This window comes from Pan troglodytes, chromosome 9, assembly GCF_028858775.2.
Source record: "Pan troglodytes isolate AG18354 chromosome 9, NHGRI_mPanTro3-v2.0_pri, whole genome shotgun sequence".
NCBI classification, from domain to species: Eukaryota; Metazoa; Chordata; class Mammalia; order Primates; family Hominidae; genus Pan; species Pan troglodytes.
In genome coordinates, this window is record NC_072407.2 from 39,816,586 (window position 1) to 39,838,994 (window position 22,409).

General features: G+C 42.3%; 1 protein-coding gene across 1 annotated transcript in view; it reads left to right on the forward strand.

Moving 5' to 3' along the window:
• Nucleotides 1–5,348, forward strand: part of TRIM44 (tripartite motif containing 44) — a 148,271-nt gene extending 142,923 nt beyond the window's left edge. The window contains exon 5 of the mRNA XM_508888.8: nt 645–5,348. Within this exon, the coding sequence (XP_508888.2) occupies nt 645–672 (28 nt within the window). The 3' untranslated portion in view covers nt 673–5,348. The remainder of the gene's footprint in view (nt 1–644) is intronic.
• Nucleotides 5,349–22,409: the final 17,061 nt, after the last annotated feature.

Genomic DNA, 22,409 nt, shown 5'->3' on the forward strand with positions numbered 1-22,409 from the left:
CTTATATGCTGTAGTCATGGGTAGAGAGAAGAGTAAATCGTAAACAAATAAATTATGTAATGTGATAAGGCCTATGACAGACATAAGATAGAGAATCACCAGGGAGTCCTACTTAGTAGAGTACCTTCTCTGACGAGGTGGCATATGTCCCTATGGCATGAGTTGAAATCTTGGATTTTTTTCCAAGTGGAGAGTGCCATTGAGAGTGCAGATGATAGTAGCTTCTCCTTGTTTTTTCTCTCCTAACAGTAGATGGCTTAAGGCTTAGAGGAAATCATACACCTGATTTTTACCAGCAATTTATTTTGTCAGTTAAGTTTAAAAGAATTATGACTCTCACCTGCTCCTTTAAATAGCTGCTCACGTACTGTATACCAGGTACTTTGCATTTTATATGTATTCTCTTATTTAATCCTCTAGTAACTCAAGAAAGTAAGTTTTATCATCATTCCCCCTATGGCCAGATAAAGAAATCAGAATTTAGAGAAACGAAGTAACTTGCCTTTGGCCATATTGCTCAATCATGGTAGTTAAGACTTAATTCCAGGTATGTCTGACATAAAGTCTCTGCTATCAACCAGTAGACTAGGCTGCCTCCCTTCTTGTGATATCTTAACTCACCTGGTTCTCCTTTTCCTTTGTAGTGGTGCCAGTGAAGAAGAGGACACATGAAGGCTTGCTACCCCCAGTGGAAAATCATCCCCTCCCCTTGTGTGTATGTGACAGCGTGTATGTAACGGCTTCTGATTTCTGTGAAAGCTGCTCAGCAACAAACGTACTTCCACCAGATGTGTCCCCAGATCCACAGCAGGCACTTATCTCTCCAAGGGATGACCAGTTTTATGCTTACTGTGTGCTTCTCATCCTCTGGTTGTGGTAGGTCAAGGAAAAGAGCCCCTTTGATCCACCAGGAGCAATTAAGAAAGGGTCCTTCAGGTAATCCCTCAATGGCTGCTTTGAACTTACTCAGGAAAGCCAGCCCCCATAATATTGTATTACCAAACAGTATCGCTTTGTTAGGAAGGATCTGGAATAATCTTGAAGGGAAGTCAGAGTTTTCTCCCTGCCTATTAACAAAAACCCAATTTTGTTCATATTGAAGCATGAAATAAATGAGAGCAAGGTAGGGCCAAATTGACTCTTGTGGACAGTCCCTAAAAGTCCAGTTCTACATTTGTGAAAATTGTGGTGCCATGAATTAAGATGGATGACTGGAAAAAGGTGTTGGAGAAAGAGTTAAAGATGAGGAAGAGATATTTTTAGTATATGAAGTTATCCAGGACTTGATATTCATAATTCAGTGCTGTGGAAATGAAAAAAATGATTGAAGAGGTGGAACGGAAATGACCTTAGGGGGAAAGAAAAGGACCAAAGAAGTCTGATTAAAAGTTGAAATCAGTATTTCTGAATTCAAATTGCTTGAATTTCCAAAATAGTCAGTAAAGGATCTAATAGAACCAGAATTATTTGGGTGAATTCTGCAGGTTTTATGGGCTTGTCACAGCGTGAAGGGCTGGAATGTATATTACCAAATGGGAATTTCCATTGTAGGTTTTTGCTAGTCCCACCCCCATTTTAGCCTAATTTGGCTTAAACGCAGTATGGGGAGAATTGTTCCCATTCCATGTGTTCTGAATTCAGCTCATCTCCCAGCATATAGATATATCCTCCTTTAACTCCGACCAGAACCCTTCTTCCTGTGGCACTCCCCACCCATAGACCTTCAGATCATCTCCCACACCCTGGATCTCACTCTCCTCTTAGTAACAGAGACACACCTGAGGTTGGACTTCCTTGCTTTTCTCTACTTCCAAATCACAATTTCTTACAACCAAGCTTTGTGCTCCCAAGTAAGCAGGGATGTACTAGGGGAATGTAAAACTGCAAACTTAAAAACCTGCATCTTCTTGAAGCATCAGTTTTACTTACCAAATGGTTTAGAGTCATAAGATGACCTATTTTTATATAAAAGTTATATTATAGAATAAAATGTTCATACACATAGACTGTTAAGATAAAAAAATAGGAATCTTGCAAGGTAATTCTTATTTGCAAGTGGGTTATGTGTTCACTCTCCTCTACCTTTATGGTATTTTGGTGTTCACTTACGAAGCATACAACTAGAACCATATCCAAGCAGACTCTGGGTTGCTGTTAACCCAGGGCCTAGACTTCTAGTGCCTCTGAGGGAGAACCAAAGGAGCCTGCACTGGGGGAAATCCCTTTTCCTGCCTGCCTGTCTGCCTGTGACCTGTGTACGTATTACAGGCTTTAGGGCCAGCTGATTGTTATGCTTGCAGGATGGTTTTGAAACAGAAACAATACTTGTTTACTGTAGGAATCCTATTTATATTATTTTTCAGTCCTGTGAATGCTGTGAAATGATTTATTCCTTTGAGGCCAGGAAGCTCCCAGGCATATATGCTTCTAGGTTAGGATTGTCCTGACTCACTAAAGATGCCAGGATATTGGGGCTGAGGGGAGTTTGAGGTGTTAAAAAAAAAAAAAAAAAAAAAAAAGCATTTTTCTCTCAAACTGCTGGCCAAGAAATGGCTAGGACAATTTTGGTGCTTTACCTATCTCTGCAAAGACTGGAGAATTTGGCATACCATTAATTACAACCACCAATCGTATCCAACAAAAGTACCCTAAAAGAAGGACCAGTGGCCACTCTCGAAAAAATTTAAGTATCAGAAGATTAAAAAGATTTTAGGATTTGGAAGCTTGTATTGTCTTTCCCCAATAATCATTGTTTGATCTCCAAATAGTAGCCTTATGTTAGCAATGGATAGATCATTGGTTCTCCATATCTGATCATATGTTACTACTTTGAATCAGTATTTGGGAAATTCAAGCATTTATGCAGTGGATATAAATGGAAATATAAAAATATGTGCCAACCTGTCTCAGTAACTTATCATATCTCTGTGATCCTCAAGGAAAGCACTTTTGCTTTTACTTAGAAAGCGTTTCAGATTTGCTTTATAGACTCCTGCTGTCTTCAGTACCTGATAAAACTTTAACCAGGGAAGCATTAAACACAGTGCAGCAGCTTTTGCCCAGGCTTCTAAGTTCCTGCCGGCAGCATTTATCAATGTAAGAACTAGGATGCTTCCTGCAGTGGCACTACCTTCCCCTAGAGCTGGAGCATGCTGCTTGGCCTTAAGCCTCAGCATGATTAGGCTTCCCTCCTGCCAGGTCAGTAAAAGTTAGAGAGCTCAGAATTGTGTCTTGCCTGGGTGCAGGTTGCAGGGTTTGCTGAAACCCCTAAAGAGAAGTCACCAAGGGAGGCAGGTAATGAATGTTTCCAGAATCAGTCGGATACTCATAGCAATTTCTGGCTATCTTTCAAATGTTGAATTTCTGGATGCTGAGAGGACTTTGATTTGATATCATTAAATCCAGGACAGTCCCAAGAAGTGCTTGGAGTCTCGGCTCTGACAGCCCAAGAAGGGAAATAACTTGTATTAAGGAACAACTATGAGCCAGGCCCTGAGCTGTCTCTTAGATAATAAAACAGATGGGGAGTGGAAGAGTCATTTGCTTCAAGTTACACAGCTAGGAAATACTCAAGCCAAATCTTGAACCCAGCTCCCCCTAATTCTGTGGACAGGCACTTTGTACCACACACCATGGTCCACCTAAAAACAGAAGGATAAAAAGACTTCAGGTTTTCCCACTGTGTGCTGACCATCCCAATTTATGAATCTTTTTCAAAATGACATTTCACAGTTATAGTTAGGGCTCAGAAATGGCATTGAGGTAGCCTTATTTCTCCCCTTTAGCAGATGCTTTAAGTACACATTGCTGACTTGAGCCCACCCCCAGGAGTTGCGAGAACATTTCCTTTTTCATGCCATCTTCCATAAATAAGGTGTTTCTTGGCCTTCAAAGGTATAGAACTTTGCAGCAGTAGTAAAAGTGAAGGGTGTTCTGCTCTCTACTCAACTTTATTTGAAAATGTCTGCAGCTTCACTGCTGTAGAAAAGGAAATCTTCATATTTTAGTAAACTTAGCCGCCAGTGTACTCTGTGAGGATGTGGCAATTCAAAGTCCAGTGAATCTGGACTCTCTTACTGATTCCTGGTTTTTGTGTGTGTGTCGGGGGAGTGTGTACCTATATATAAAGGACAAGTGTGATATGTGTGTATATGTATATACATACATACATGTCCACACACACACACACACAATATTTGAGAACTAAGGAAAACTCAAAGCAGCCCCTTCATTATCTTGCGTACTACTTCAAAGATTTCTGTCAGCCCTAATTACAAGTGTCACCATATAGTTGGGGCTTAGGTACTTGCTTACAAGAAGAGCAATTCCCTAGCAAAGGTCATTAGCTCCTAAGGCACTGAGTCAAAGTGACAGCCCTGAAGGAAATTGCACTCCAGCCCTCCTCCAGGATGTCTAATAAGATGGGAAACTTGGATGCCCAGCCATTTTAGTGACCTGAGAGTCTAACTACTCCAGTTAGACCTAAGGGCACAAATGCAGAATTCATGACCTTGTAGTTGTGGCAGGGTCTAGGAAGTCCTCTCTCCCCAAGTAGAAAATATTCTCTTGCCATTCCTGAAATTCCACATTCATATAATGGCTGTGCAATACATGCTTCTCAATAAGAAAATTAACTGCATGTTTACTGTGTGCTGATCACATCAGATTTTTATGTTTAAAAAAATCTCATTATGGATTGAGTCCAGCCCAGCTCTAAGAGAAAAAGAAGGCCCATATGGGAGACTTCAGTCTCATTATTATTGCCTTTATCCAGCAGTGCTTATGAAGCCCCCTACCCTGTCCCATTCCAGAAACCATAAGACTCAGGCAGTTCTTGATTCTGGAGGCCTGCCTGGTAAGATAAGATAGTATCATTTGGAACTGAGAACATACCAGAAACAGCAGAACGAGGGCCAGAGCAGAAAAATGAAAATAAGTGGAGACACTTATGGATACATTGGTGCAAAAAAAGCCACGGAGCCCATACTGGGCTTGATATGACTTTGAGGGGACAGCAGATTAATACTTAATGAGGGTTAAACCTGACCAGTCTTTCTACAGTGACAGGCCACACTGCATGAATGGGGAGAACCAATGAATCCATTGTCCTCTGCCTATTTTCCTGTGCACAGTCACATTCCCTCCTTAGGAATCTTCCCCTTCCACCCTTTACATTAAACAAGGGAACACTGAATCTTTCAAGGGAATTACACGTTTGGGTTAATGTTTCAGTATATCATTTTCATACTGTAAATTATTTTGTAAGAGAGATTTACTGCTATCCCAGGATGTTCGGACTTGGTGCCCCTGTGCATTTGGAAATCAATAAACTATTACTGGAAATGCCATTTGTCTCTCAGAGTTGTGCACAAAGGACCCTGCAAGGTGTAAATGTTTATGACGAGCTGCATACTTGACTGTGGTAATGCTGGAGATGATGGTGTTTTGGTTACTAGATGTGGGAGTCTAATTTACTCCTGACTTTTCCACAGTGCCTTAGGAGAGAGCTCTGGGAAGTGGCAAAAGAACAGACTTGAGATCATTATTATTTAGTGATAAGTTTTCTCCTCAAAGTAAAATGATCCAGGCCTAGATTACATTTTATGAGCAACTTAGATTATAACCTAAAGAATACTTGGTGCCAAATTATGTTTTCAAATAACATTAAAGTTTTAGAATTTGGATGAACTAGAAGGAAGGTCAAATTGTAATTTTTGCCATATTTTCTAGAAAAAAAAAGTCTTTTAGAGCAAATTACAGTTAGGCCAACAAAATCTTTGTTTTGTGAAACTTTAGAAATACATATTTGCATGTAATTGATGAAAACATAGAATGAGTTGTAAATGAAGCAATTCCAAGCTGGTTTGAAGGACCAGAGGTTGCATTGAAATCAGAAGTCATATACTCAGAGGCCTTCAGGAGCCAAATGTGAAGACTCAAGATGGTAGATACTGTGTGAATTAGAAAATACCAAGCCCTGCCTAAATGCATTAAAATTTAATGTTTAAAAATCCTAAAACCCACCAGCAGGTGTATCTGGAGGGACAGTTTGTGGACTCTCCTCTAAATTTTCTTTTAACACATTTATCTTCATCAGACCCTTTTAGTTAGCTAGGGACTGTGTGAGAACCTTGAGAAAATTGTCCAAGAGAGGGAGATAAGTCACTCAAGGTCACCCAACAAGCCAGGCTGGTAAAGCCCAGGACAGCAGACTCTCTGTCTCCGAGAGCAATCATTAGGCCCTACTTCCTCTTCCCCAGTTGCGGAGGACACTGCTGCCTGGTGGGGTGGCACTGCCTGCCACTGTAGCACTTAGGAGTCTTCAGTGTTTTAACAAACCACAATGTGTTTGGAGGTTTTCTTCCCTGCTTCCTGGTGCCAGTATCTCAACACCACATCCATTGCCCCAGCCCTTTCTTGTTTTATCTTTCCCTCTGAAAGCTACAACTCTATATTTTATTTTATTACTCTTTGTTTGGTCCAACATGGCCCCATTTCCTTTATACTCATAAAAAGGTAGAATTTCAGCTTGTCTGGAATATCTCCTGGCCTTCACAAGGCACCACAGTTAGAGACACCCAACAGAAAGTCGTAATAAGAGAAGATGTCACAGAAATAGAAACAAAAGCAAAAGACTGCTTGAAGTCAGTAACAGACTGCACTAAGTGTCTGTGCTTGTTAACTATTGTAATCTCCAGGTTTAAATCATTCATTTATGTTAATAATAAGAGCTGTCACTTAGCTCTTTCTCTGGGCCAGGTACTCTCCTGTTGTTTTTCACATTATCATAATAGTAACAGCACCAATACTATCATTCCCCACTTTGTTGCTCAGGAATCAAATTTAGAGAATTAAGTACTGTGACCACGGTTACACCCTAATAAGCGGGAAGCCAGAATTTAAACCCAGGTCTAGCAGACTTCACAGCCTCTTTCCTTAATCTCTTCTCTCCTAGCTGCACTGATTCCATCTTGTATTGGTGAATAACAACACTGATCCCCCTACAACTACCCCCACACATGTACAGTATGGCCTTGGGGCAAAGGAGTTTGCCTTTTGCAAAGAAGGTCTTGCTTTGTATAGCCTGTAAAATGCAATGTACAGTGAGGGAAAGAAAGTCTAAGGGTAGCAGTCAAATCTTCTGGCCTGAAACTGTACTTTTGGAAGGCAGGACTGTTAGACTTGCTTTATCTTCTTTATTCCAAGGCCATAAATAAGGAAATCAACGAGAGGCAAAACCATGTCTTCTTTTGCTATAGCCTTAGAATCCTGAAAGTCAGCCAGCTCTGACACTGAGTCTGTGATTTAATTAAACATGTTGAAGGCTCTCCAACAGCTTGACATCAGGCCAGCTTCATATTCTTGGAAAGGGACAACAGCAAAAGGAGCTTATCTGTTTTAAAGTTCACTTACTGAGTTCAGCTGTCACGGCCACAGCATACCATTTGCCTTATAAAAATGGCCCACAACCTTCACAATATTTTAGGATTCATGGCAACTCATTTACCTAGGGCTTAGCCACCTGATAGCTTTACCTATCCCTATTTCCTGAACACAAAATCTAAACCAGTGGTTTGACAATGAGTAACTGAGACAGAACTAGAAAAATCTAGAACCTCTGCTGAACCCATCAAAAGTGACTGAGAATTAAGAAGTAAGCAAACAAGGCTTCCAACCAATTGAAATAAATACCATGAAGCAAACGCGTAAGACAAAGGCCATACATCTAGTCATCAGGCACCTCCTCAGAACCTATTTGCTCTTCCTTCACACATATTTCTAACTGTAAAGGAAAGAAACAGACTTTTAGAGGAAACAAGAAGGAAAAAGGAGGACAGCAATAGAGAAAATGGAAATTTTGAGTAGACTGCAAAGCTCCAAAGCCCTGATATATGGGTTATTTAGTGTCAAAAACAGTCTATACACATCTCAATCTTTAAGAGCCTCACTGTATCATGGGACAATATTCTATTTAAAATGATGACCCTGTGCACCATACATAAAAAAACTATGCTTAGAAGACAAAAATGTGTATATCAAACATTTTAGAAATATTTACATCCCAATGGTTAAAAAAAAAAACTTTTAGGAATTAAAAGGAATAAACCTTTGACCATCCAGAATATTTAGCTAAATCAAACAGTGTATATCCCCCTAGCTGACTTTTATTGTTTCATGAGCCTCTGGTGTTCAGAGAGTTTTTTTCACAGCTTTGTAAGTGACTTTCATGCTACAGTGCTTTGCATATAATGGCATGAACAATGGAGGTGCCAACTTTCCAATGTGATGAATAAAACTAATAACTAGAATACAGATCAAATTCTGTTACAACAAATACTGCTACCATAAAAGTCACTTAAGCATCCCTGTTATTTCTAAGCCCCTGTTGATTGCCCATTTATTTTAGGCAATAGTCATTCAACAAAATTGGAGCATAATAAAAAGAAACTGGACCCCAGCGCAAGTTGAGTGTAACACAATTTAACCTGTAATAACAGATTCTCACTTGTATTTCTCCAGCTCTTTGCTGTAAGAAGAATAAACGTTATGTAGATATAATACCAGCGTGACAGCTTGTGGTTGGTGGTTTCTAGAAGAAATAATTCAGAAGCAAAAGACACATGAAGTTATGTGGCAGTTCCTCACTAGGGAATTTGGTCTCCAGGGCCACTTTTGACCTTAATCCATGTTGGAGCCATCAATCAAAGAATTGCTTGCATCTAATAATGGTGTAATGCGGATATTAAGCCCTGGAACGAAGATAGGATTCATTTCTCATGGATTATTGAGCACTCTGGGGTAACCTGGCCCTGATCTGATGATGCTAAGATTTAAAAACCCAGATGCATGTGACTAGAACTATCTTTTCTCCCATGATGCACTGCTTTCAACACTGCATGACTGTAAAAACATGTGCCACGCTGATTATATACAGAGATGGTCTAAATCAGCTGCATCCCATTTGGTACCCAGGCAAGGATTTTTCCATACCTATCTTTTTGCTGGTGGTAATGATGAGTTTTGTCACTTGCTATAACATTCTCTGTCTGTCCGTCTTTTTTCTTTTATGTAAATACTTTTGTGACTTCGTTGTAACCAGCATTTTGTAATACTCTTAACAGCAGAGGGGATTAAATCATGATTCACTTCTGAACAGTACAATCAGCAGTAGGAAAACGAGGAGGGAGGGAGAGGGAAATTGTCCACCACTTCCCAATGATAATGCCTGGCTCGGACCCCAGATTCACATCATACTTGAAGTTCATAAATTCTGGGCACTGCTCAGCTTGAGGAGGCAGGCATTGCTCCTTCATATTTCAGGGTGAGACAAATGCTCTGTTGAAGCCATGCCACTACAGGATACGTTCACCTCTGCTTGCTTTCCTCCCTAAGCCAGAGTGTAGTTAAACATTTATATGTCCCAGGCCAGGAGATCAAATTAAGAGGAGGTTAGCTACTTTCCCTGGCTCTTAAAAACATTTGAGTCCAAGTATGGTTCTCCGGCTTGAGGGTGGCCATTTGTTGCCTCACTGTTTTTATTAGGACATCTGGAGATTAGAGGTGTTAATTGGAAGTAACTGTTCTGTATTTGGTTTCTCTCCACACATTATGAGACCTTTTAGACCCAGTTGGATGGCTATATCCTAGTATGAAATTCAACTTCTAAGTAGGAAGAACTATGATAGAGGAACAAGATTGCTCTTTGACTTGGTGATAGTAGGGCAATAGGGAGTGTCAGTAGGGTAGTTTCAGGTGGGGAGGATGACAAACCACTGATAACAATAAAAATGGGTATTTCTCAACACTCAAGCCAATTTCCCATTTGATAACAAGTAGGTTCTGATCTATTTTCCCCAAATTAATATTTTCCCTGGAAGATTCTGACCTGTCTGATCAAATAAAGGCATTCCTCTGAGAGTATACCTAGCCCACTTGTGGCCAAATTATACTTGACTGTTATGTACTCAAAACAAGCTTTCCTGTTAATCTCTTTCTCTTACCTCTATTATGAGGACAAGAGGTGGAAGAATTAGGTCACCGGGGCATCTGCCATTGCATATGTTTAAGTGGTTTAAAGAAGCCAGGATTCCTAGAATGGTCTGTCTTTTGCCATTTCTGGGACAATGAGAAAATCCATCTGGAGTGTTTATGCCCCTCTGAATAGCCAAGTCATGGGCTTGTTTGCTTTCAGTCACTGCCTTCAGAAAAAGACAATTTTACAATGACTTACTTCTAATAATCACTGAAACAGCCTCATGAGGACATGCAAAACTGCTGTCTATCTTCAGACCTGGCCCATTGTCAAATGGCAGACTTGCAGAGCAAATAAGGGACCTGGCCTAGTTCACAAGGCAGTCAGAAGTGATCCAAAGTTCAGGCTCCCCCTCCCTTTTATCACTCCACCCTGCCTCTACTCCTCCGCCTCCTATTCTTCCGGCCTTTCCATCTGGAAACCATGAGCCTCATGGATTCCAGGCACAAATTCTCAGATTTCAGATGTTTGGGAAATTTCTCAGCTTGGGTCATTCTTCAAGAGTAAGAAATTGAATTTGTGAGAAAAAAAAACAGCTGAGACTGTTTCACAGAAGAGAAAATAAATAAGGTGTGGTGCGTATCCATCCTCTTCCCAACTCAGCTCCAAAACCACACACAATGTCTAACTTCAAAAAGAGTATTTAGATCCCCCCTGGGAAGGAACAGAATGGAAAAACAATCTCTACTCATAAAAACACTTTTCTGCCTTCTACAGTATAAACACAACTGGCATCAGATAATACAATGTAATTGATTTTATGTGTGTAATTGGGGAACAGAAGGGTCTCTAGAGGGTAGACCTAAGAGTAATGGAATGGAGTGAAAAGTAAAATTTAGACTAAATTGTTGGGAGGAAACTGTTAACATTGTGAACCACTTGACCCTAGTGTTGCATCTTCACAAAAAAGAGCAATGTGCCGTCTTCTGTCTTTGGAAAATGGGACAAGCTTGCTCCTGATACTAGGTTTTAGAAGCATACAGACTTGGTTTTAGTACTGGCTTTGTTCTTTACTAACTCTGAACAATTAAATGAGCAGATGGTCTACAGGGCTTAGTACAGTGCCTGACACATAGTAAGCACTTAGAAATGGTAGCTTCTGACTGTTGTGCTGGAGTCCTGTTAGAGATTCAGTAGATGGAGCCACCTTCATGTTGCCCCTCACTGAGCTGCTCTGCTCACCTCTAGATGCTCCCCATGGCTGTTTCATAGCCCTCTGTACCACATCCCCATGTACTTTTTCATATCAACGGTAAGTACCTCAAATTACCGTATGTATTTACTTGTTCATAAGGTTGATGTCTGTAACTCTTTGAAGGTTGTATTAGTCGTTTGCTCCTATATTACTAATGATGACAAAGTCGCCTGACAGAGTAGATGTTCAAATTTAGGGACTTAAACTGACTGACATCTTGATAATGCCCATATCCAGAGGTACTCCAGATATTATATCTTCATGCAGAAAACTGAAAGATACCTTTAGCTACATCTACCCCAGAATGAGTGTCCAAAGCAGGTGGCACCACCAAAAGGCACCTTCTTTTCCCATGAAAAGAGGGAAGAGAGTTGAGAAGCCTCACTCCCATCCCTGCTCTGCCACTGACAAGTTGTGTGGCATTTGGCACATCATGTTCTCTCTCTACATGCGCCTAAAATGACGGGTAGGGTCAGAGACATTGGAGGATCTCTCTTTTCTCTTCCACCTCTAACACTGTAAGATCTTAGCAAAGTAAAAAGGACAGTGATAACAGAAAAATTGTTCCTCTAAGAGTCCCAAGTCATCTTTTTTCTCTCCGTGTATGTTAGCATTTGTGTGTGTCTGTGGGTGTGTATGCATGTGTGTGGAAGCTATACAAGGAACGCTGAATCCATATGTAGACTTCATGGAGACTAGTACTGCTCCAAATGTGCACAAGCCATGTGATATGGTTTGCCTCTGTGTCCCCACCCAAATCTCATGTTGAAATGTAATCCCCAATGCTGGAGGTGGGACCTGGTGGGAAGATTGGATCATGGGGGAGTTTTCTCATGATTTAACAACATCCGCCCTTTGTTGTCATGATAGTGAGTTCTTGTGAGATCTGGTTGTTTAAAAATATGTGACACCTCCCCCCACCTTCCTTCTGCTCTGGCCATGTAAAGTGCTCACTCCCCCTTTGCCTTCCACCATGATTGTAAGTTTCCTGAAGCCTCCCTAGAAGCTGAGCAGATGCCAGCATCATGCTTGCTGTGCAGCCTGCAGAACTGTGAGCCAATTAAACCACTTTATGAATTATGCAGTCTCAGGTGTTTCTTTATAGCAGTGAAAGAACGGACTAATACACCACGAAAAAAAAAAATGTACCACAGTCAAATAAACTGGGAAGCAAAACAGTGGGCCAAACAAAGTTAAATAGGTTTCTTCCCTGTAGAATTTCTGGGAGCTTTTAATATGTTCACGTGCATTGTAGAGCTTTCATGTAACAATTTTCTAGTTTTCTGGCAGTTCTGTGTAACAATTTTAGGAAACACTGATTTAGAGATGAATCTAACTCTTCCTGAGTTAACTGTTGAGAGAACAAAGGCCCAAAGAGATTCAAGGATTTGCTTAAGGTCACCTGGCTATTGGGAAACCTGAGTTCTCCATATTTGACCACTGCATCCCAGAAGAGAATGTCTGTTTAGTGACTCAAGAGCCCACATTAGAACATTCTAGGAGACACCCCAAGGTTTCTCCCTTGATTCTAAAGGGAAGAGTTTGATAGGCTGCAATTCTCTGTCTCAGGACTTGCACAGACATTAACGTTCAGCATAGTGCAAGCTTCTTTGTCAGTGTGGTGCCGTCGGTAATATAGGGTGCAGCTCTGACAAGCTATGGTTCTCTCTCTCTTCCTCTCTCTCTCTCTTCTTTCCTCCCTCCCTCCTGGTTCTCTTTTCCAGGTTACATTCCAGGCTCACTATTGTCACACTCTTGAGTGATAGTAAAGAATAAAACAGCACTGACCTGCTTGATTAAGATCTCTACCGCATCGATGTACTGATCACCAGGGTATTCAGGTGCCCAGTAAGCCTTGTGCATGGGAAGCCTCTTGACTCAAACGAATGGTGACTGGGAAACTGAGGTGGAAGGCCACTAAAGGTGGCAGTTTGTATCTGGCCTCTTAACAGTGTTCACCATGAAACATTCTCAAATGCCTTCCCTGATATGTTAGCCTGAGGCATCAGAGGGAACCGTCAGGTGCCTTGTGGGGCTATCAGTGTGTGACAGGCAGCAACATGGGGGTGGGAGGTGTAGTAAGAGTAGGTGTGTGTGTGCAACACCAGAGGGAAATATAGGCATATCAGGAAGAATAATGACTTGGCACCCCTCCAAACTGCTATTGTTTAGATATTAGGTCAACATTTATTTAGAGAAGATGGAGGCAGGTGTGGGGTAGGGAGCTGGAGTCTGTGTCCCCACCTGCTTACCACACTCACAGAAATAAAAGCCCGGGCCCTCTTTTTAGAAGACCATTTAGGGACCATCTGTTGTTATTCCAGCCTAACCTTTTTGGGGTCTCACCCTATCCACTTCCAAATGGCTTTCAAATTATTTCTTCCAATCCCATACAATTATCTCCCTGAAAGGAGTTCTTGGAAGTGCAGTTTTGTCCATCTCATTAGTGAGGTTTTTGCAGCACTGCAACCCCCTCCCCCAACAAACTGGTCATATGTTGTGTGTGTGGTGATCAGGCTGGTGATTTAGTGAGGAGCCCACTCCTCATCTAGAAAGTATGCGTGACACCCAGATCACAACACTCCCCATGTGGTCACTGGCTGTCTCGTACAGAGTTCATGAACTTCCAAGTAAGAAGAGACACAAGAGTGGTATTTTCTTAGGAGATTATTAGACCCACCAGAAGGTAACAAGAGCATTTAGCAATGATAAAGAATAAATATCCCCACCTACTGGGACAGCTGTCTTTCCTGTCTCTTCCTCATCCCTTTCCTCAGCTTCCTCCTACTCCTCTCCCAGGAATAAAGGAGCTTCATCTAGAAGAGCTCATGGACAACAAACATGCCTGGAAAAAGCTATTGCCTGATTGGCTCCCAGTTTTCATTGTGATGTTTCACACCTATGAAGTGACTTTGTTTTTAGAAATGCACAACCAAAGTATGGCCTTGAATTGGATCAACCCACCATCTCACTTCACAGTACTCAGCCTAACATGACAAAACCACCAAGACAACCAGTTAATTTAACTGGAAAAAAAATCAGTTCAACCAGTTGTTTGGCAGAGGTTAAGTAGAACTGTGTTGATTGAATTATGCATTTTAAAAGGAAGTTGCATAGGTACAGCTGAAGTGAAATCTTTTGTGACCTTGAACTTGGATTTTTATATCAACATCAAAGATTTATTAATGAAGGCTCAAGATTTCCAATAAAAACTTTTCCAATTAAATGTTTCCAGTTGTCTTCCTTTCCCAGGTGAAGTGGCCAACTTCACTAAGCCCAGTGGCTGCCTTTTGCCCAAGCTCTCTATTCTTGAAATAGAGGTAAGTTGTCTTTGAGTGAATAATGGGAGGCATTCTAGATCAGAATGCCTGGGTCTGGCATTTACTAAGTCATTTTAAACCAGTAACTTATAAGCCCTTTGCCTCCATTTCCTCATCTCCAAAATAGAACTTGCCACACTGGGTTGATAAGAGGATCAAGTAAGATAATGGGTGAAAAGTGCTTAAAACAGTACCTGGCAAATAGTAAGTTATCAAGAAATGAAATAGTTATCAATATTAGCATCATTATCTTAACTTGATTGGTGTAGTAATAAAACAGGTTATTGGATAGGAAATTTGGTGGTATCCAATCCCATTTTTAGAAATCTCCCTGAAAGAAATGTGACATAGGTACAAAGCTTTTTGCATAAGAATGATCATGTAGCATTGCTTTTAAGGGCAAAAAATGTGGTAATGACGTCAGTATTCATTAACAGGGGACGGGCTAAGTGTCTGAGGATCTGTCCTTGTAGAAGAACACTCTCCAGAAAATCAAGGGTAGGTTTGTCTCTGCTGACTCAGCCCAGCAAACAGTGCTTCCGAAAATCACTGAGGCCTCCAAGTTCAGATTGGGAATCACAACTTTCCTTCCTGCAATCACAGAACATTCTCTGGGAAGCTAATCAGGATGACTTTTCTTTAACTGGGAAGAGTGGATTTGTGTCACTCCAGCCAAACTCTGAAGAGGCACAAGCCCTAATGAGGAAGAGATCAAGGAACATTGTTGAACGATACCCTGGTTCTCAGTATAATCCCATCTCACGACTGTGACCTTCAAGTCATAGGGCCAGTAGAGTAGGTCAAATGAGTTAAAACCCTAACTTTTGGACTTTGATAACCTTCCTTAGAGCTCTCTACTGTGAGAAGAAAAGGTCATCTGCTAGGCCATGTTCAAGCAAAGAAAAGTGGGATTTTTCCCATCTCTCATGATTCCCCAATCCCAATCCTTTAGGGTTTACCTATTCATGTTAACCAAAAACACTGAGTTGGAAGTGGAGCCAAGCCCCTTACCACTTTACCACTCCCTAACCTCATTCCTGTTATGTCTGATTTCTACCAAACAGGAGCATTAACCGAGATCCCTTTCCCCAAAACAAAAGCTTTGCCCATTTGAGGCTCTTGTTTTGTTTGGGCCCTTCTTGCTATCCTTCTCTTGTTCTGCGCTTCGTTTTCTCTGGGCCCCATTCATTCCAGTTTCACGAGAGAAGAGGAGAAAGTACAGACCACAAGAAGGAAAAGTATTGTAATTCTGGTTGCTTTTTTACCCACAGATGACGACTCCTATTGTAGCAGCCGCATCACGTGTATCATTGAGCGCTCCATCGTGCCCTTGACCCTTCCTAGTCCCGGCTCCTTGTCTTGGAGCAACAAAATGAAAAAGCTGAAGGCCAGGCGTGGTGGCTCACGCCTCTAATTCCAACACTTTGGGAGGCTGAGGTGGGTGAATCACTTGAGGCCAGGGGTTGGAGACCAGCCTGGCCAACATGGTGAAACCCCGTCTGTACTAAAAATACAAAAATTAGCTGGGCATGGTGGTTTATGCCTGTAATCCCAGCTACTCGGTAGGTGGAGGCATGAGAATCGCGTGAACCCGGGAGGCGGAGGTTGCAGTGAGCTGAGATCGTGCCACTGCCCCCTCCAGCCTTGGGGACAGAGTGAGACTCTGCCTCAAAAAAAAAAAAAAAAAAAAAAAGCTGAGGCGAACGCCTCTGCGCCCCCTAGAGGTTGGAGAGTGCAACCAACAATGAGTGTGAACACATGGAAAAGCTCAGTGCCAGCCTCCAAGCTGTTAGCAATGAAGAGGGAGCTTGTGGGGCAGGCTGATCCAAGTCCCAACCGCCCTGAAGGGAGATTATAATCCCCAGTTCCTCCTCAAGAACTTCTCCATTGTAAGGCAAATCCCACTTTTCTTCTTGCTCCCATATTGGCACCTAGATATCAAGGGAGGCAAAACCAAATCCTTGGCGTCTCAGCTCTGCTTTTGTAAACCAATTTCCCCACTAATAAGAATTGGAGATTGTGTTTCCCCGTGCAGTGCCAGACCAGGCCAGCAGGGGTCTAACATTAGTTGCTTTTAACCTACAATGACTGGCTCTCCACCGTAGTGGCTGAGTGAGTGAACTTGAAGTGAAGAGCTAATAGCCATGACTGGAGAAAACACGTATAAATAGTGCATCCATTTTTGTAGTAAGACTAAAAACAGTCCAACCCACAGGATATCGATTTTCCTTATCCACAATGAAGTGCTTGGTTTAATACACTTTTCCTGTTTAATCTGAAAATGCATTCATAAATAGAGCTATCTTAATCCAGGATCTTGGACCATCCAGATTTCTGTCTGAAACAGTTCACTAATTGCTGTTTGGTCTCTAAAGAGGATGCCATGAGGACTAAAGATTATATAATAAAAAAGACAATGTCTCAAAAAGCAAATGTCTCCAACTTATAGATGTCATAGTTTTAAAAACAAAAAAACACATGAGTTTAGTATTTCTGGATCATTCTTAAGGTTGGTATTTGAAACTGTAAGCTCAAATCTTTACATTGTCCTTGAATATATTTTCACTGTGGCTATTAATTACAACAATGATTAAATACCTAAAAAACTATTGTACTTTCCAGTTTTCAGTCTTTTTACATACATTATCTCATGTGGTCCTTTAATACAAGAAAAAAATTAGTCTCATTTTATGGCCAATGAAATTGAGGCTCAGAGAGGTAAAGAATGTTGCCTGAGATCACACCACTAGTAGTAGCAGAGCTGGTAATTTTCCATGCCAAATGCAGCAATTAAAGTCCATGGGCATTACAGGACATTTACATATGCAAACATTTATGTAATGCAACCTTATTATGAATGGCATTTTTCAGCAACTAACCTGATTTTACTTATTAATATCTATTTATATCTTGTTGCTATGATAGAATAATCATACTATAATTTCTTTAAATTAACGGAATGCATGCTTTTGATGAAGTGCACATTCCTTCACATAGCCCTCCCTGTTCTATGTTTGGCTCTTTGATGAGATAGCAGGAAGTGGCAAGAATCCAATCTACCCAGATTCAAAAATTCTCCTTATCTTAAACAGGCCACTCTGTCAGAGAAAATGAAACTGTTTTAATCACATAACGACCTGAAGTGCTAGGTACTATTATTTTTCTAGATGAAAGAAGAGGCACAGAGAGGCCAGCTTGCCCAAGTGCAACAACTATAAAGTGCGGGGGCTGATTTCTACCCAGCTAGACTGACCCCTACCAGGGTCACAATCACTGTGGCACCAGGTGCAAAGACCCTCCAGATAGCACAGAAGAGGTAACAGGACAGACTCTATAATTTCCCCCAAAAGAGTCTAACGTGGTTGTGAGAACTAAATAAAAAGGGCTCTGTTGTTATACCTTAGAGAATAGGGAGAAGCGTTACAGGTTTTTTAAAAAGTCAAATGCAATATGGATTTAAAATGACTTTATAGACATTATAATTTTGATACCAATCACTCTGAGCTGCTTGGATTGTCTCAGAATCTCCATTTTCTGCCCTCCCTTTTATTTAGAGATTTAATGACCTTAGATAACATTAAGGAAAGGCACCTTGAGCTTGCCTGTCTGTAGCCACCGGCACTACAGACCTGGCGTGGCAATCTGCCCAATCCCCACAGGGTGAGTTCCCACGAACTGATAACCTACTATGTGCCGGCATTTTGCAAACTGCCTCTAGAACAGGCACTTCAGGCTGCCTAACGAGTGGGTGTCTACTCCCTCTTCTTGCAGGATTGGGTGCAGGGGTCCCCGCTCCCAGGGGCCTCCAGAAACAGGCTCAGTCTCCCAGCTCCAGGGGCCGACCTGATTGGTGTAAGGGAAGTCCCGCCCTCTTGGTCATGAGTGGTTCAGAAATGAGCATGTGACTTGCGGGGGCTTCTGGAAGTTTCCTCATGCCCACAAAAGCCTGCCAGAAGGTACCACCTCTCTCCTTTACCCAGATGGTGCCTACATTTGTTCCTGTGATTTGAGGAGGAAGCTAACCTGGGGCTTCGGAGCAGAAGGTAAGGCAGCTTGAGAGAGACTCACTATGACTTGTGCCCAAAGCTCTAAGACCCTGCGGTCCTCACAGCACCCCCACAAGGGAAGCCTTGTTAAGGCCCTTTTGCAGATGAAGAAACTGAGGCCGAGGGAGGTACAGAGTAAATAACCAAACTGAAGTTCAATCAAACCCAGGGATATCTGCCTCCAAAACCTGGGCTCCCTTTCAGCTCACTGATCTGTCCACTTGTCCAGAGTGGGGAAAGTTAGAGCAGGACCTCTTTGATCTGGTGAAACCAGTGGACTCCTCCACCCCAGGCATACCTTCTGCTTCCCTCCACCTCACCTTTCTTAAGGCAATTCTCTCTGCTCACAATGCCCTTCACTGTCCCCTCCAATCCCTGACATCCTTTCCGGCCTCCACAACCCACCTCTGAGTTGCATTCCACTTCTGTCCACAAAATGCACTCGATCTGCAGCCTATACCAGGCTTTCAGCTGAACTTCCGACCTCATCATGTTGTACCCTAGGTTTGGCAATTCCCAAGTTTGTGTCATTCCTGGGGGTTTTAATTTATCCACATTTAACTACTGTTATTGACCATTAGGTCTTCTTGGGACCTATTTCTGGCTTGTACATCTGCATATCTTAAGGAATCAGGTCTGACACCAGGAGCTACTTTTTCCCTGCCAGGAGCTACATTCTGTATTCCTTTGTTCCCCCTATTCTCTGTAAGGCAAACTAGGCTCTTCCCAGTCCCAAGTATATTGGTTTTACAAACTTGATCTTTTCTCAGGCCATTTTTTCTGTCTGGAATGTTCACCCATTCTTCATGTCCACCCAGAATTATGTTCATTTTTGTGTGTATCTTATCTGCTTTAATGACCTGGGGACTTCATGAGGGAAAGACCTTAGTCAATCTCATCCCGATATCCTCACAGCACCTAACACAGTGCCTGGCCCATAGGAGACATTCCGTAGATGTTTGTGGAATGACGAATGAGTGAATGAATGAGTTTTCCCCTAATATGAGAAGACTGCAGCTAGTAGACTCTCAGGACCAAGGATGTAACTCTTTCGTGGAACTGGATCTCCCAACGAGGTAGTATTTTACAGTTGGTGGGATCTCACACTCTTTTAAACTATTTAAATGACTATCAGTCTCTCATATATTTTAAATAAGACTTTAATTTTGGTTCATGTCCATAGGCAGTGTTGCAAAGCCGAGCATTTTATAATCAGTAACACTGATAAACGTGTGGCAGCTCCATTCACCCCCACTGCACACACGCAAAGTCTCAGACAAGGCTCAGGCAGCCTCCCCCATCCTGTATCTTCTGGCCTAATTATAGCCACAGACTAGGTTGCAGGTGGAGGGTTCTGGTAGATAATTGAAATCCACAGACACCTGCTTTGCACTTGACAGCTTTGACCTTCTCTTCTGATCAGCTTAATAAGTCAGAAATATAAGACACTGAAATTAGGCCCCCTCTCCTTGCCTTAACCCCAGACAGCCAATAGTGCAAAGTCAAGTACTATACACTTATACTCTCAAAAGACACAGAAAGATGGAACAAAGCTCCCACCTACCCACCTCCACCCCTCTCAGCTCCTGAGTTATAATGATACTAATAATAATAATTCAAAATGATCCGTATTTTAAGAAAATTCACCTGGGAAGACTGTTGCCTCATGGTTAAAAGCACAGGCACTGGAAGCAAGCAGACCTGAGGTCAAGTGCAGATTCTGCGACTTTCAACTGGGGGCACTTGAGGAGGTTCCTGAGCCTCTCAAAGCACTGATTTCCTCATCTGTAAAAACCTACCTCACAAGAGTTTGGACCAAAGTTGTAAACATTACTCCATAAACAGTAAGTCTTAGTATCTACACAGACTCTGGCCCTCTTCCTACTGGAATATCATTTTGCAAACAGGACCGGTGTGGAGACCACCCTCTCTACTCTTGCCTGCCCCACCCTAAGGCAGAGAGAGAAACAACACAGAGAATTTATCCCTACCTTTGACTCTTTCTCTTTCCCCCTCCAGGGGCCCACTGCCTGTCGCATTGCACACACTGTCAGTGGCTCTCATGGTCCTCACTCAGGGCACTCCAGAGGATCTTCTTAGCAAGTAGACTTTGGAGACAGATAGCAGGATTTTGAATTCCAGCTCCACCTAGGACGTCCATTTACCCCAGCTTGCCCTGAACTTCCTAGTTTTAGCACCAAAAGCCCTTGGTCCTGGGCAGAGCAGGACATTTGGGCCTTCTCGCTCCATGCCGTCATAGGCTGTAAATCCTGGCTAATTTGACCTCTTAATACCTTGGTGATTTGAGCAACTCTAAAATCATCCTTGGTCATTGGAATGGAAGAAGCGAGCGCTTGGGGCATCCTGTCCCAGAGACTCAGCCAACTTTCAGATTCTACCCTAACCCACTGTGTGCACTAAAGGGCCTGTCCCCAGGACCCCTAAGCCCCCACTCTTAGCCTGGCCTGCCCTTGAGAAGCTATCAGCTGCCTAGTCTCAGGGTCATCTTTTCCCTTTGGGTGGGAGGGAACCTTGTCATGACCACAACTAAGGCAAGCACTCAGCTGGCACCCTCACCTGTGTTTGAGTCGCCATTAAATCTTGACTCTCCCCAAGCCAGAATGAACCCAGGACAAAGGAAGCCAGTGGGGTTGAAGGAAATGGGAAATGTTCTCCCTGAGGGACCAAGTGTAGGCTGGAGATGAGGGGAAGGTGGACAGAAATGGGGCAGCTGCTTCTCTTTAATGAGAGCAGGGCCTGTTGTCTTCCCCAGGAGCACATCAACAGCACTGGTGAACCTGAAAATCAATCCTCGTTGCTGCTGAGCAGGGGGTTGAGCCAGGTCAGCTGGCAGCTCTGGCGTTATGACTCCACGCCCTACAGGGAGCCTTCCAACTACCCATCCAGAGTGACACTGACATGAGAGGAGCAGCCACCATGTGCAGTACCCACTGGCTTCTCCCAGGGTGGCTTTCTGCTATTATTGCTGAGCACTTTACAGTTTGCTGGGTGTTTGGAATTTTGAAACAATCCTTCAAGGTAGACAGTATCAATGTTTCCACTTTCCAAATGAAAAAATATATATATATATAGGCCCAGGAAGTCAAAGGGATTTTTCTTCCTTTGACTAATGGAAGAAATGTCTCTCAGCTGGTGTAAAGGTAGTGATTGAGGCCGAGCGCAGTGGCTCATGCCTGAAATCCCAGCACTTTGGGAGGCTGAGGCGGGCGGATAACTTGAGGTCAGGAGTTCAAGACCAGCCTGGCCAACATGGCAAAACCCAGTCTCTACTAAAAATACAAAAATTAGCTGGGCATGGTGGCGCATGCCTGTAATCCCAGCTACTCAGGAGGCTGAGGCAGGAGAATCGCTTGAACCCCAGAGGCAGAGGCTGCAGTGAGCCAAGATCATACCACTGCACTCCAGCCTGGGCAACAGAGTGAGACTCTGTCTCAAATAATAATAATAATAATAATAATAATAATAAATAAATAAATAAATAAAGGTAGTGATTGAGAGTAATCTTCCATCTTGGAGTCCTGTCAGAAAAATGATTCTGAGCAAATACCTCCAATGTATATGCATAATTTATTTATAAATTATAGCCATAACTATTGTATTGACTATTGTATTAATATATTAAGTATATTATGAAACATGCAAATGAACATTAATAAGGAATGAGACCATACATATAAACAGAAGGTCCAATACTTGCTTCTTCTGCCCTAACAGACATCTTGGATGAAGTGGGCACTTTGGAGACACAAGCCCAAATGCCTACTGGAGCCAAGCAGGCAACATATGTAAGCGAA